General features: G+C 38.2%; 1 protein-coding gene across 1 annotated transcript; it reads right to left on the bottom strand.

Annotated features, from left to right (window-relative positions):
* Positions 1-4326: 4326 nt before the first annotated feature.
* vip (vasoactive intestinal peptide) lies at positions 4327-9273 on the bottom strand. Its single transcript, XM_087802519.1, has 6 exons — positions 9235-9273; positions 7622-7714; positions 7279-7383; positions 6278-6403; positions 5881-5995; positions 4327-5809 (listed from the first exon to the last, which is right to left on the bottom strand). Coding segments are annotated over exons 1-6 (450 nt in total). The 5' UTR covers positions 9237-9273; the 3' UTR covers positions 4327-5800.
* Positions 9274-16956: the final 7683 nt, after the last annotated feature.

Raw genomic sequence — 16956 nt, 5'->3', positions numbered from 1 at the left:
ACACTGACTGTCTCTCTGTGACACAAACATGAGTCGACTTTCACTCGTGTGTTTTTAAGAAGACAAAGATGGACAATGTCCAACCATTCACACACACACTCATACCTATGGACAATTTCCCTCAAGTTCTCAATCAACCTCTGTATGTTTTTGGACTGTGGGAGGAAACCAGAGTGTCCGGAGTAAACCCACACAACACGGGGAGAACATACTAACTCCTTTGAGACCACGTTATAATAAGTTATATATAAAATAGTGATACGATTTTGTGTCTTATTTGACATTTTGTTCATGAGAAAAAAATGTTTTTTATCGATGTAATTCTGAGCCGCTCTAGTAGAAGAACTCACATTTCTCCTTCAAACTCTTCACTGGCTTTCTTTCATTCATCGAAACAAATTTACAAATTCTGCAGAATAATAAAAATCTTTACAGTTTCGAACATTGCGATGAAATTGTCATTTTTGCTTTAGAGTAAGTGTGTTTTATTTTGCTAACCACTGGGCTACGGTGGGCCCTAAAGGACAAACGACTTAGGACTAGTTGTTAGAGAATTGAATCATATTGTTGTCAAACTCTTCGTTTGGCAGAAAATACATTTGAAGTTTTCGCAAACAATTCGCCCAAATTTTCTTGCTTGTGTCTTTGAAAATCCGACCACGAACACATGTCGGATGTTGACTTGGTCCTGGAGGCAAAGATGCTTGAAGCACACACACATACACACACACACACGCACACACACACACACACACACACACACACACACACACACACACACACACACACACAGAAGCAATCGGTGTTAAAAGGCAGCGTCCACGTCTCTGCGTCTATTTTTACTCTGTTTGGTCCATTAAGATCCGCCATGATGAGAGTTAATGAGAGAAGCCTCTCCACTCTAATCACTAATGCCTCCCGTTGACAACACACACACACACACACACACACACACACACACACACACACACACACACACACACACACACACACACACACACACACACACACCAAAACAAATATATAAGATCTCTGGCCCCAAAAGTAAATCAGTTTCAATGTAAACAAAGCAACAAACTAGTTTGAAAACATCACCAAAGGGCTTGTAATTCTTAACAACTGAATAAAATATATTAAAATAAAAAACAATATGGATTCACTTCAATAATATACCTTCAGCAAATAAATCATGAACCGAATACAAAACAATGCTATGGTGATCTTTGTCATATTTATTTGAAATCCAAACCTCCTCCAAACCCGAGTCTCAGTCGGGACAGGGTTGTGGGTGAGATCCTGCCCCGAGTGGAGGAGTTTAAGTATGTTGGGGTCTTGTTCACGAGTGAGGGAAGAACGTGAGCGTGAGATGGACAGGCTTATTGGGGACAGCATCAGTAGATATGCGGACGCTGCATCGATCCGTGGTGGGGAACAGAGAGCTGAGCCAAAAGGACGATCTTCATCCCTGACCCTGACCCGTGGTCAGTGGGTAGTGACTGAAAGAACAAGATCGAAGGAACAAATGTTTTCTCCGTAGGGTGGTGTCAGTTGAGGTGAAGTAAGTTAGTAAGTAAGTAATATTTGTAGAGAGCTTTTCTAGACCAGGGTCACAAAGCTCTATAAACAATCAAAACAATACTCAATAAAATACATACTTAAAAGATCAAGATAACACAGAGACAAACACAAGAGTCTCAGAGAATCAAGGAAAAGCACGAATAAAAGTGTCTTGAGATGTTCCTTGAAGTTCAGTTGGAAGTTCAGGAACCATCAGTAGATTCTGATCCACAGACCTCAGAGCCCGAGCTGGGGTGTAAGTCTGGATCAGATCACTGATGGAAGGTCTGACCATGAATAGATCTGAAAGTAAGAACCAGAATTTTAAAATTATCCTGAAAGAAACTGGCAGCCAGTGAAGAGTTTGAAGGAGAAATGTGAGTTCTTCTACTAGAGCGGCTCAGAATTCTCATGATCATCAGATTCGGATCCTCCAGGACGCCTCCCTGGTGAGGAGTTCATGTCCCACCAGTGGGAGTCCACAGGGCAGACCCAGGACACTCTGGAGAAGTTGAAGAGCTAGAGGATGTAGCTCGGGTGAGGAGAACCAGGGCCTTTCCTGCTGATGCTGCCCCAGCGACCCGAACCCTGATAATCGGAAGAAAACAAGACAAGATATTTATTTCAACTTCCATCAAGAAATATAAAATAACCTTATGCAATAACTGATTTTAACTTATGGTCTTATGGATGACACGTCATGAAACGTGTTGAACTAAAACCATAAAGAATAGTTAGAAGACACGGGCGTAACATGTGACACTTATTGTCCACAAACATCTCATTTATCAAAACATCGAGGTTAACTCCGACTCCTCTAACTCTCCTTGTGTCTCTAAACCAAACTACATGACGTCTCTGTCCTTTTCCAAAACACGACAAACATTCTTTTGGACGTACATCATGTCAGCATTAGAAACAATTGAAATAGATAAAAGCAGGATTGATAAGAAGGTCTATTCAAGTCTTCAACTCAACTAGCCGGGTCTACGAGAAGAGAATTGTTGTTCAAATGTGTGGAACATAGCGTTGATTCTAAAAAACAACACTTGTGTAATAAGACAAAAGTCAGTCGAGGGAACAGGAAAGAATTCTCGACAAACTAATGAGAAGCTGACGCTCAAGGACACGAAACTGAAACGAAGCAGAGAGTCGCGGGTGACATTTATGACTCAACGTTTCCTCTTTAACCCGTGACGTGAGTCAGTCGTGAAAGTTGTCAAATAAATTCTCCTGATTTGATTCATATAAGTTAAGAGGAAAAATCAGACATATATTGTCATTTTGAATGCTTGGTTATTTCATTTGACCTAAATAATACTTCTGTTGTCTTAATAGTTACATTCTTGTGGACTTTATAAAATATATGTTTGACCCTAGATGACATCCTTCTATAGTAGGTAAGTACTTATTATTGTAAAGATCTTTCTCAGGCCAGGGTCACAAAGAGCTTTAACAATCAAAAACAAAACGTTAAAATATATACTTTAAAAGATCAAGACAACATAGAGACAAACACAGTCATCAATAAGAAAATTAAGGAAAAGCTTAAATAAAAGTGTCTTCAGATGTTTCTTGAAGGAGTCAGTAGATCATCAAACACAGATGTTTCTTGAAGGAGTCAGTAGATCATCAAACACAGATGTTTCTTGAAGGAGTCAGTAGATCATCAAACACAGATGTTTCTTGAAGGAGTCAGTAGATCATCAAACACACATGTTTCTTGAAGGAGTCAGTAGATCATCAAACACAGATGTTTCTTGAAGGAGTCAGTAGATCATCAAACACAGATGTTTCTTGAAGGAGTCAGTAGATCATCAAACACATATGTTTCTTGAAGGAGTCAGTAGATCATCAAACACAGAGATGGTTCCAAAGCTTAGGAGCAACAGTCTGGAAGGATTTCTCTCCTCTGGTCCGGAAGTTCAGGAACCATCAGTAGATTCTGATCCACAGACCTCAGAGCCCGAGCTGGGGTGTAAGTCTGGATCAGATCACTGATGGAAGGTCTGACCATGAATAGATCTGAAAGTAAGAACCAGAATTTTAAAATGATCCTGAAAGAAACTGGCAGCCAGTGAAGAGTTTGAAGGAGAAATGTGAGTTCTTCTACTAGAGCGGCTCAGAATTCTGTATGAACTGCAGGCGAGAAGATCCTTCTTGTTTAGACACCAAAATAAACTGTTACAATAGTGTAAACGACACAAACACATGGATTATAAACTATAAATTGTGTTGTGATATAAATCGTTTATAGACAAAGTTTCCATGTGTCGTCTCTGGGTCAAAGGTGAATGACCTCCCTGGCTTCCATAAATACATATCCAGTGGTGGAGGTCGTTCCCCTTGATCCAGAGACAACACAAGGGATACCACAAAAACATTTGTTTATGGGCCTTCCTGGTCACCCATTGTCCGCCTACAGCTCCCTGCATCCCTGAAAGTACCTCTGTGTCTCATCCTCAACCCACTCGTCCGGTGACCCACCTTCAAATCTTCTGGTCAATAAGATCAATGGAGGACGTCGTTGTTTGTTCGGTTTCTTGTAATTGTTGAGAAGTGAACGACCTGGAGAAGCATCACCAGGATCTTAGAGCGAGTGACCCAACAAGGCGGACGTGATCTTCGACGACAGTGTTCGCCCTTCACTCGGGTCTCACTCCAGGAACTATTCTTGTGTCTTACTCTCCGTTGAGATTCACCGTCAGCGTGTGAGAAACAAACTCCAGACAAATGGACTCGCGTTGAAAAATAAACCAACATCTTTATTATTTGGCGAGTGGTGGACGTCACTGTATGCACTGAAGGCGGCGTATGCTGGGCGATATATGTGGAGGGGTAGAAAGTGAATAAATGCATCCGTGTCCATTGGAAACCTCTCTCTCTCTGGTCCTCCGTCGTCTCCGAGCCGCTCTCCATCAATTACGCTCCGGCAGATTTTGTTCTGGTAAAACTTGTCCCGGTGAATCTGAAGTGAAGGACATGATTCATCGTAGGGATGTTTGTGGAAACTGTGCAAAAGAACTTTAAACGGACCGAAGTCTGCTGTGGTTACATCCAATACTGTCTCGTTTTCTTAAGTTTTTTAACGATTTTCTTTTACTCGTGTGTATAAATGTCAGGTAGCAATAATCCAGAAAGATTAGTCTCTTTCACAGATCAGCTGAACAACAGTTTGTCGGGTGATTTAGACAAACCTTTGAGCAACAGAGTGTAAGGGCTTGAAAGATGAATGAATTCCTTTCATTCAATCATTTTTCTGTAACAGAAAAAAGATCTTCTTTTGCTCGTAATCAGAAAAAAGGGCAACATCTTGAAATAGTTTGAGTCGCAGGTTAATAATTGGTTTATTTACTGTGACAGGGAGCGAGAGTCTGATAAATATTGCAGGTTTAATCTGAACGATCTGTGTGTTCTCTTCGTTCAACACCAGTTTAACCAGTGAAAGACGTCGCTGTTTACTTGTTGACATCCATCATCTCTTGTTCCTGATCTTATTTAGATCTGATACGAGCTAAACCATCCGCTCGGCCACAGAAAATGACTTGTTTGACACGTCATCTATGGATGATTTTGAATCTTCAACAATGTATTTTTTAGCATTACAAGAGTCAAAATGCCTGTAGGACTGAGACAAACTCTACATGAAGAGACATTTGTTAATCGTACCTCGACTGGTATTTGTCCATCAGGAAAAAATAAATATATAATGATAAGCTTGAGCCAAATGTCTGCTATCTCAGCCAAATCTTATGCTACAATCGTACCTTTTTCATTGACTTATTTGCTTTGTTTAGTTTATGAATCGTGATGAAGTTTTTTCTCCAATATTGTCTTAAAGAAACTGTAATGTGTGAGTCTGTACACGTGAGATAACTTTGTTACGATAAGACACTTTAAATGAAGTTGAATTGAAAGAGATTTTTGTGTGTAATGTGAAGAAATTCAACTCTCCCGTATCATAGTTCGATTGGTGTGTATTTCACAAGGAGGTTTTTATATTTGTATCATTTGAATCATTGAAGTAAACCTAATGTCAAATATTCCAGGACAAGTTTTACTCAGAGTCGGTCCATGATAAGTGGACACAGAAGGCTCTGTGGCTCCGACCGCCGGGAAGTTCCGTGGAGGGTTGAGGGCGATCATCTCGAAGAGAAGAGCTGGAATCAAACGCTGATGTTGTTTTAATTTTCAGAGATGGTTGAGTGGAGATGATTCAAGGTTGTTTTTTGTCTTCAGCTCCTCAAAGTGGCTGAAAACAGATTCAAAACAAAAGTGTGAAACAGTGGAATGTTTGTATGTATAATATATATATGTTCTCACCAGCTGAAAGTTGTTCAGGAGATGATCTACGTTGATGTCATCGTAGCTCTCCTGGAAGGTGTTCGGTTCGTCTCTCGACTCGTCCACGTCTCCAGCGGCTCCAGGATCTTCTAGGCTGTTTTGACAGTTCAATAAAAAATCAATTTATTTGAAGAAAAACATGTTTACACTTCTCAAAATGAGACTTTATTAATCATTTCTACTGTCCTGAATATAAACAAGTATAGATACAACATGTATATTATTATAAATAACAGAAGTATATTTAAATATCTATTTATCTATTTATTTATAGCCATATAAGATGTTTTTTGATTCTAAGATTAAGATTAATTCAGTCATTTCTGTCTTGAAGGCGTTGGTTGAACTCCAGGAGAGACCATACGTCAGTTCCTACCTTCTCTTCCCCGTTAGAACCGAGTTCAGGTATTTCTTGACGGCCATCTGTTTGCGGAAGCGGCTGTAGTTGTCTGTGAAAATGGCGTCGGAATGTCGCTTCACCGGCTCCTCCATCAGCTCGTCACTGCAAAAACATGTTGAAAAAAATCCACATGATGTTCATCGTTGTGGAAATAAAATCATTCATCGTGATTCATTTTTTAAATAAAGCAGTTCATGGAACGAATTTGTCATTATTTATTTTTCTGTTTTAATTTTTAAGTCCCAATGACTCACACAGTCAAACTCTATCAGCCATTAATTTAAAGATGCTCTTGATCCATAAAAACACCACAAATCCAGCAATAAATCCTACAAACTTTCTGACAGACGTGTGTTCATGACTCAATAGTGTTTGTCTTCTTATACGACATGTACTGATGAATATACATTTGTATAAATCAATATATATTTGACACTTAAACTCTTCTTTAATATTTAGAATAATTAAGTCACCATGATAAATGAGTGTTGTTTGTCCTAAAATAAATCATTGAATTCAAAATGTGGCTGACAAAGACCAGAAAGAAGGATCACATGATTATAACTGTTAACTGTAAATCTCTGAATTAAAAAATATATATATATATATTTCTTGTATATGAACCTCCTCTTGTTATTCCACTGATCTTTTTTAACCTTTTAACCTTTGGGATGAAAATAATAAAATAATGCAAAAATGACATTTTTCCATGACAACCAATGATAAAATCTCTCTAGCCTGCCCTGGATCTGCCCCGTGGCTTCCTCCCAACAGGCTGCGAATCATACCCATGGTCACAGAAACATAAAAATTAAATGTATCCACGTGAAAATACTGATATAATATTTTTTTCCTGCTACAAGAAATGGTCAACACATGTTTTTTTTATAAACATCTGAATCTGGATGTAACTCTGTTTATTTTCCATCCGACCGAAGCCCTGCTACTTTCACGGTGAATCACCGGTAATTACGGACCTGACGCGCTTCCCAATCAGCGACTCCAAGTATCTCCGCGCTGACAGCTGCCCCAGGAGCTTGCTGTACCCGCTGGTGAAGAGTCCGTCCGCATGTCTGGCGGGTCTGCGAGAAAAGTTAGAACATTCACCCTGTGACTAATTGAATCACACACAGAAAAAAACATCTGAATGTCAAACTTATCTTCACTTATTTAGCTAAAGTGTCTTTACGTTCGCAGCCTCGGGGTCTGTATGTACAGAATATGACCTTTGACATCTAGACCGGGAGCTGGATGTCGCCGGCTCGCATCCGTCACGACAGCATGCAGACCACATCATGTCACCTGGAAGCCCAGACTCACCTCATGGACGTGTATGGCAGACTCAGAGTCACACTGCACAGGGCTAACAGGAGGAGGATCTGGGGGCCGGAGCGCTGTAACATTGCTGTGCACCTGAGGAGGAGAATAGCATTCTGTAGGTTCTCATGTGTCGGCGTTTACAAGGACAGGTGAGAAGATTCTGACAAAACATCTGATCAGAGTTTAACATGTGTTTGAATGAAATCACATTCATAAATGAAACAAATATTAAAAAGAATAAAATAATGAAAGTATTCAATTAAATATGGAACATAACAGATTTTAGAAATACAGATTATTATGTCGGAAACACAATAAAACATAATAAAAGGATTTCAAGAGAGGTAATAAAACCACAAAATTAAAAAAGCAGAAATAGTTATCACGTTAAATTATGTTGTGCTGCGGGTTAAACGGTAAAATGATGACAGTTATAATGAACATCTGAGGTAATATGAGAAAAGGTAAATGTGAGTCACGTGAAGTATGTTTTGTTTGTTTGTTTTACACAAAGAAAAATGTATGAATATACTTAATATAGACACAATATATTTAAGTTCATAATAAAGTGTTTTAAGAACAAAACAGTTTCTACGAATCAATAAAACATGTCAATCGAAAAAGGAAGATGTTGATCAATTACATTTTTCTCACTGCGTAAAAAAGTTAAAATAAAATAAACATTTTATGGGAAATAAAAAACGATTAAAAACTGTTTTAATAAATGTAGTAACTTTACAGAAAGTGTCAACTTATTTTAAACACAAACTCATAATAGGACAAATAGAAAATATCATATAATCAATAAAACAAAGAAGATATCCATAAAAAAATACAAATCGATTTTTTTTCCCGTCTAACCGGCTTGCAACCGTTTTGGATCATTAAAAATAATTGTTATAAAAGAATAAAAAGTAAAAATGTACAACAATTAATACTCAATACGAGGCTAATATTATATATAATTTAAAATATTCACAATTCATAATTTAAAATTAGTGCAACTAAAAACGCTCTATTACCATGTATTATGTGAAGTAGTATTAGTTCCGATGAGTAATTTAATTCAATAATTGTTAGAATTAAACGCAGAAAAAGATAAAGACAACAATTGAAAAATAAGGAAAAGGTTTGAGTATTCTTTAATCTAGATCTATACTAATTCTAGATTTTAAAAAACAAGCAAAATGGAAATATTTTCAAGTTCCGACCAAAAAAGCGAATGAAATCTAAACTTTAAAATAATTTTAAACACAAAATCAAATACGTTTTTAGTGAAACCGTGTTGTGATATAAAGCGATATTGTCCGAATACTCACAAAACGCTTCAAAATAAAGTTACGATTAACACGTAAAACACAATGTTTAAAAAAAACAGATTTGAATCGCCGTGTTTTATTATTTTGGCTTTGAATGAATGAAAAGATTGTATCGCTCAACAAAATAAAGCGAAGAAACGAGCGCGTAATTACGCATGACGCGCACAGAAATCCACCAACAAATCCAAATAAAAACAAATGAATAAAACAACATTTCGTTTAACTTCACACGTCAAGACAAGAATAAAAAGCGCGAGCACGCGCATGAAAGGAATGAAAAGCGTGAGATCTTACATGTGCTGATGGTTGTTCGTCTGAGGGGCTCCTGCTTGACTCGCTGCTGTACCTCCTGAGCTCCTCTGGCTCCTGTCTGGTGTTGCTGAGGTTTTATATCCACCTGATCCTCCTCGTGCGCACCAGGGGACCCGAGATTCGATCAGGGTCCTGGGACGTCAGTAGGTCACCGATGGCGTCACAGCTCCGGCTCACGCTCGGAACTAATAAACGGGCCTTTGGCGAAATGACTGGAGACTTTTTTCTTTCTTCAGATTCTTCTAACGAAAGGAACATAAACGTGATGCAGGATGTTGACCCTGAGTCCCTGGATCCATGACCATCATTTTAATTCACCATCTATATCTTTATTATAGTTATAATCATATTCTTTCTCATTAAAAGTTTGGGAAGGATTCACAACTTTTAAATGAGAACGATTTGTTCTGTTTACAAGCATGAAATGACATATTTGAAACTTATTGTAAAGTCCATGCATTCAGCACGTTATCAAGATATTTGTTTGAATTATTTTATAAATAAAACCTTCGACTGCTTCACCACATATTTTGTATTTACCTCAATACATATTATAACCATACTGTACATGTATTTTACCCAAAATATTCTTTCGATCATCAGCCAGTATTGCACTATTTTGATATCAACACTTTCCAGATTTAAAAAAATTATACGCAAAATATACTTTCTTTATTTGTTGACAAACGTTTTAGAACCTGGCATCGTGACCTTCAAACATGGTTTGAGGTTTTAACTTTGTGTCATAGTTCAGCCCACTCTTATTTATATTTTTATTGTTTAACGTTTTGTGGTTTCACTGTGAATATTTGATTAAACTTTATTAAGATTCCCCTCAATCTTAACTATATCATCGAAGCTATATAAATGATATAATGTCTCAGAATCAGAATATGTTATTTCCAGTTATCATTTTTTTCTTCTAATAATATTATAAATGAAATTAAAATCTAATAATAAAATACAATAAACTATAACATAACGAGAGACATTACCATGAAATTGTGTATACATAATAAATAATGAATAAAATACATTAAAACTAATTCTTAAGTTCTTAAATCGTGTTGTTTTGGTCCGTATGGACCTCAATCCCCTGCCGGTGGCGAGAAGTTGCAACTGCGGGTTTCATGGGTGCGTGTTCGCCTCCATGTCCTGGTGACGTACAGTTCCTGTGGAGATGGAAGAAGCAGCCAATCACCTTCTCAGCAAAACAGATAATGTGCGGCAGTCTGGTCTTGTCCACAGCTGTTGCAGCAGAGAACCACACAGTGATGGAGGAGGTGATGATGGATCCACAATGGCAGTTGAAAACTGCACCAGCATCGTCTGTGGGAGCTGGAATGTCCCTCGACTGACCCAGGAAGTACATCTGCTTCTGAGCTTTCTTCACGATGATGGTTATCTCCCACTTTAGATCTCTAGTGAAGATGGTGCTCAGTTAACGGATAAACTCAATAATGTCAACCGTGGAGCCGTCGATGATGAGAGGGTTGGTGGAGGCTGGAACTCTCCGAGGGTCCACGATCATCTTCACTGTCTTCTGAGCTTCAGGTGGTTCTCACTGGACCAGGTCACCAGTCGATCCACCTCTGATCTGTAGATGGACTCGTCTCCGTCTGAGTCCGATGACTGGCTGATGGCCAGAGACTCTATGATATGTTTCACCTGAACATGAACTGCTGCTTCCTGTCTGACAGGAAGTCAACGATCTGTTCAGACGAGGAGGTCAGGGACCTGGCCTAGGATCCTGATTTGTCCAGGTGCTGCAGGAACCAATGCAGGTCCATCATTCAGAGCATCGTCAACGGACCGGTTGGCTCTGTAGGCAAACAGCAATGGATTCATGATGGACTCCGTAACCCTTTTTTCAGATGGGGCAGCACAAGACCCTCGAAATATTTCAAAACAAACCAGGGCAGCAGGTCTGTAGTCCTTCAGTCCTGATGATCTTGTACTTTTTGGACACATTGTTGAGGACTTGAAGCTGGTACATGAAAGGGCTTCAGTGAGGTGTGGAAGATGCCAATGGACACAGGAAACAACTGATCAGCACAGTACGTCCAGGTCAAGGGAGAAACGGTCGGGTCGTGGTTCCTCTTGATTATTCTTCACACGTCCTATAAGTAAGTAAGTAAGTAATAGTTATTTGTAAAGATGTTTCTCAGACCAGGGTCACAAAGCACTTTAACAACATAAACCAATACACAGTTAAAATACTTTAAAAGATCAAGACAACATAGAGAAAAACACAGGAGCAACAAGAAAGTTGAGAAAAAGGAGTCAGTAGATCATCAAACACAGATGTTTCTTGAAGGAGTCAGTAGATCATCAAACACAGATGTTTCTTGAAGGAGTCAGTAGATCATCAAACACAGATGTTTCTTGAAGGAGTCAGTAGATCATCAAACACAGATGTTTCTTGAAGGAGTCAGTAGATCATCAAACACAGATGTTTCTTGAAGGAGTCAGTAGATCATCAAACACAGATGTTTCTTGAAGGAGTCAGTAGATCATCAAACACAGATGTTTCTTGAAGGAGTCAGTAGATCATCAAACACAGATGTATCTTGAAGGAGTCAGTAGATCATCAAACACAGATGTTTCTTGAAGGAGTCAGTAGATCATCAAACACAGAGATGTTTCTTGAAGGAGTCAGTAGATCATCAAACACAGATGTTTCTTGAAGGAGTCAGTAGATCATCAAACACAGATGTTTCTTGAAGGAGTCAGTAGATCATCAAACACAGAGATGTTTCTTGAAGGAGTCAGTAGATCATCAAACACAGAGATGGTTTCAAAGCTTTGGAGCAACAGTCTGGAAGGATTTCTCTCCTCTGGTCCAGAAGTTCAGGAACCATCAGTAGATTCTGATCCACAGACCTCAGAGCCCAAGCTGGGGTGTAAGTCTGGATCAGATCACTGATGGAAAGTCTGACCATGAATAGATCTGAAAGTAAGAACCAGAATTTAAAATGATCCTGAAAGAAACTGGCAGCCAGTGAAGAGTTTGAAGGAGAAATGTGAGTTCTTCTACTAGAGCAGCTCAGAATTCTGGCTGCAGAGTTTTGTATGAACTGCAGGCGAGAAGATCCTTCTTGTTTAGACATGAAAATAAACTGTTAAAATAGTCTAAACGAAACAAACACATGGATTATAAGATCCAGATTGTGTTGTGACAACATTTTCCAGTTTAGAGATTTTTCTCAGTTTTAATTAACAGTTTTTGGTCAGTTTTCTGCAGTGTTGAACTAGAGACATATCTTTGTCAAATAATGCTATATCATTGTCCGCAAGCTTCAACTTTTAGACATCTTGCTTGAGATTCTTCTGGTGAATTGACGCCTTTCTTGTTGTATTATGATGATAATAGTCATCTGCAAATTAAGTCTTCAAACTTATTAAACTTATTTTTGTCTGTTTCCTCAGTTGACTGGATCATTTCTAATACTTATGATGGAATATTTCGATCGCTGCTGTTTGAATATATGAATAATACATGTTCACTTAAAAAAAACAAAAGGTTTAAAATACAACATCCATTCAGGTTCGCATTTACAATCACAGCTTAACTTTAAACAACATGAGGCTGTTGACGCCCGTCTCCGTCAGTCTGCTTTATGCCTCTGTTTATGAGTGTTTGGACAAAAGAACAGTGAAGTGTCACTGAATCCACCCACCTAGTCCCCGGTGAGGTCGATTTGCTCTGCTGGAATGGTTCAGCGAATTAGACGTGACGTCGGCCTGAGCCTCGTCTGTCTCACCATCCATCTCTATAAGTGAGCATCGTTTAGACGATATCACCGAGAGAGAGAAAGATGGGACTAAATATGTTCAGAAAAAGCACAGACCTCACACGAGACTTCAACAAAAGTGCACGGATTCTAATCTTGTTTGCGAGTGATTGGAGTTGTTTTTTAAATGATCTTTCTTGATATAGTCATAGGTGATGATTTTTTTGGTCGCTGTCCATGGTGCTAGATTTGTTGTCGTTGCTCATCTTTAAAATAAAGTGTTTTATAGATTTACTGATAACTTGAGTCTTATTTAAGCATCATGTGGTTTTATCTTGAAGGTAGAACTTCCTGTTGGAATGTTTTCTTATTGTATTTTATTTGTTAGCCACTCAAACTATGTTAAAGGTTTGACAAAATTTCTTCTTATTAGACTTTTATTAACCGATTTTATATTATTTCATTTGTTTAATTTAATGTAACACAATAACAAATGTACTTTTTAAAACTAAAGCAGTGAAACAAACTCACATCGAAAAATCACTTCACATTTTAACCTTTATTATGATGTCGATATTTTTTATTTATTTGGGATGTTTTTTTTATTTAGTTTTATTTTTTTGCTAACAACAAATAGCTTGAAACTCAAGTTAAATGAATTATTTTGTTTATTCATTTGTTTTACAATTTTTAGTTCATTTATGGCCAAAAAGGGATGTGGTTTATAGCCATTGTTTATTATTTAATAACTTGACTTAATATTATTAAAATGTGTCAGAATAATAATGTAGGTCCAAACAAAAAATAAAAATGAATAAATACATTTTTTATTCTAATTATCTGTTTTATCTTTTAACCACTTGCAGTATTACAAATCAATCAACAAGTAAAATGTACACACATTACGTCACATTAAGCAACATCTCATCTGTTTTTTTCCACTTATCCAGGTCGGGTCGCGGGGGCAGCAGCTTCATCACAGAGACCCAGACTTTTCCTCGGCCCAGCTAAAAGTCCAGCTCTTCCCGGGGGGACCCCAAAGTGTTCCCGGGCCAGCCGAGAGACGTAAACAACAGTAAACATTAGTTATTATTAAGTATTTTGGGGAAAATAAAACCTTTGACCGGTGATGACAAATTTACGAGCACATCATCCGTTGTGGTCCAGAGTCTCTGAGGTATCTCCTCGCAGTCAGCAGATGACCCCTTCCTCGTCCTCTCAACCATGATGGCACCATCTGAGGGCTAATGTGATCAGTCCAGAAAGAAGTAGATTACGCTGGACAAGGAGCTCATTTAATTGACAGCCGTGATTGGACACAGATCCTGGCAGGAAGGGGAAGCTGATGGAGGAAACGTCATCGTTAGCATTTTGATGTTGATGGAATGTGAGGAAGAAAACGTTCCTTCGGATGAGTGACAAGTCTGCTCGGTCATACTTTGTGTCTTGAAGAGTCTTGGAATTTCTTGAACAGTAAAATATGGTAAGAGTTGAAATTGAATGTTTTATAGGTTCATTTGTGTTCTGAAGTATTCAAGAAATGTCAACGTCTCCAATGCAAAACAAGAAAATGAGTATAAAAAAATATTTTACCACAAAACACACATAGTTTTCTTCAAACATAAAAGCTTTTCACAAATTCCCTCCAATCCTTCTTTTATTGTTGACATGAATGAGCTCATGTACATAGAATCAATATGCGTTTGGTTAAACTAGTATTCAGTTGAATCTTTTGTTCAAGATCCATCCAAAGCTTAGGAGCAACAGTCTGGAAGGATTTCTCTCCTCTGGTCCGGAAGTTCAGGAACCATCAGTAGATTCTGAACCACAGACCTCAGAGCCCGAGCTGGGGTTTAAGTCTGGATCAGATCACTGATGGAAGGTCTGACCATGAATGGATCTTAATGTAAGAACCAGAATTTTAAAATGATCCTGAAAGAAACTGGCAGCCAGTGAAGAGTTTGAAGGAGAAATGTGAGTTCTTCTACTAGAGCGGCTCAGAATTCTAGCTTCAGAGTTTTGTATGAACTGCAGGCGAGACACATCCTTCTGGTTTAGACATGAAAATAAACTGTTACAATAGTGTAAACGACACAAACACATGGATTATAAGATCCAGATCATGTTGAAGGAAACAGTTTGTGGTCAGTTTTCTTCAGTGTTGAACTAGAGACACGTCTTTGTCAAATACAACACCCAGGTTTCTCAGGCTCAGTTTGACACATTGAGAAAACTCTTCTAAGACTTGACTAAAGGAGACCAAGGTAAGAATTGGGCAACAATGAAGGGAACAACGACAGGTAAATATTCAGCACCACTTCACAGACAATATGTCTCCGTGTTCACCTGCCATGCATCACGACTCTCTCCATAAGGGGGAGGCGGGGAATCCCCCTGCGGACTGAGTGCCTCCCCTGCTCCACATTACCTTGTTAGAACATGAAAAAGGGGACGAGTGTGATGGTACATCATTCCTGGCACAGTGACAGCACTTACTCCGTCTGCGGTATCTGGTCTGTGTCCAGACGGCACCGAATCATTTTCATGATAAACATTTGAAGCGATAAAATTAATGAGATGATCAATATGAGCTGTTTTTTAAATACAAGATGACGTTTTTCAGAGTTTTAAACCGGTGTGTAAACGGACCTTAAGAGATGGTTTTTCTTATTTTTATTCAGACATTGTAGGTTGATTCACGTTTATTTACAGTATATATATATATATATATATATATATATATATATATATATATATATATATATATATATTGATATATATTGATATATATTGATATATATTGATACATTAATATGTATGGTATATATTCATTATTATACCTTCATTCTAGACCAGTATATCCTGATAGAGGGACAACAATAGAATATATTGTATATTTTCAAACCAAAATATGTCCAAACATTAGCTTTAAAAGCTGTATCCTCTCATACTCAGTCGTCGCCGGGATCTCGCAGGTTTTCATTGTTCCTGCAGATGTAATGACTGTTTAATTGCAACACAAATATGATCAAACGCTGTGAATATTTGCAGGTTAATTGTAAGTTTAAATTATTATTAGAATTATTTTATTTTAAACACTCTTTTATTGAACCAAATCATGAAGATCTAGAGAAAAAACATTTGAAAGCCATTTTATAGATCTATATACAGTAAATATATTTATTCAATTTTTAGATACATAGTATTGTTTAAAAAAATATGGGAAAGTAGAAGTTATCTGTTCATGCTGTTACAGGTGATTTATTTGAACAGCAACCACAGAACTTAACTGGAGCCACTAAAAACCTACAATATGGTGCCAAAAAACAGTGAATTCCCATGATGCATTTCTACAAACTGCTCTATTTAGTGACCGTTTATTGGTTACCTTAATACCGTATTTAAATTATACATCTACGTTGCTACGTCAGAGTGACCGACAGCCATGACTGGTTGGCTGGGCGGCAAAGCGCTGAGAGGGACGACACCTCATTTGCAACATTGACTTGTATATTCATCTCTAATAAGAGGACATTTGTGACTGAACCATATTTAAACAAATAAATAATAGACTTGTTTAAACCAGTTTTCGAGGAGCTCGAAGGATCAACGTCACGAACCCGTCTTTTGAGCGTCTTGTTCTGCTGCTCTTCCTCGCTCCTGCTCCTCATCTGGCCTCCTGTGGTTCCGTGATAGATGACCAGGCCGGGCCCAGAAGAAATTAGACGGATGATTTACTGCTTAACCCCTGTTGATGGCCAAACCTGGTTACCAGGAGCCGAGGACGGAGACGATAGGTCAGAGCTGCCAGATGAAGTCCGGGAAACACGGTAATGCAAATGACACGACGCGCACCGGCTGTGCCGAGCATCTCCTCGATAAACTGAATTACACAAATTGTGATGAAGCCGATGAAACGCTCGCTGTTTGCCTCCATTTACGCTTGTTACTTTTTTAACTGTACGTGTGT

Source organism: Callionymus lyra, chromosome 11 (genome assembly GCF_982586985.1).
Source record: "Callionymus lyra chromosome 11, fCalLyr1.hap1.1, whole genome shotgun sequence".
NCBI lineage: Eukaryota > Metazoa > Chordata > Actinopteri > Syngnathiformes > Callionymidae > Callionymus > Callionymus lyra.
Note: the sequence above shows the minus strand (reverse complement) of the source record. Positions and strands in the feature narration are given on the sequence as shown.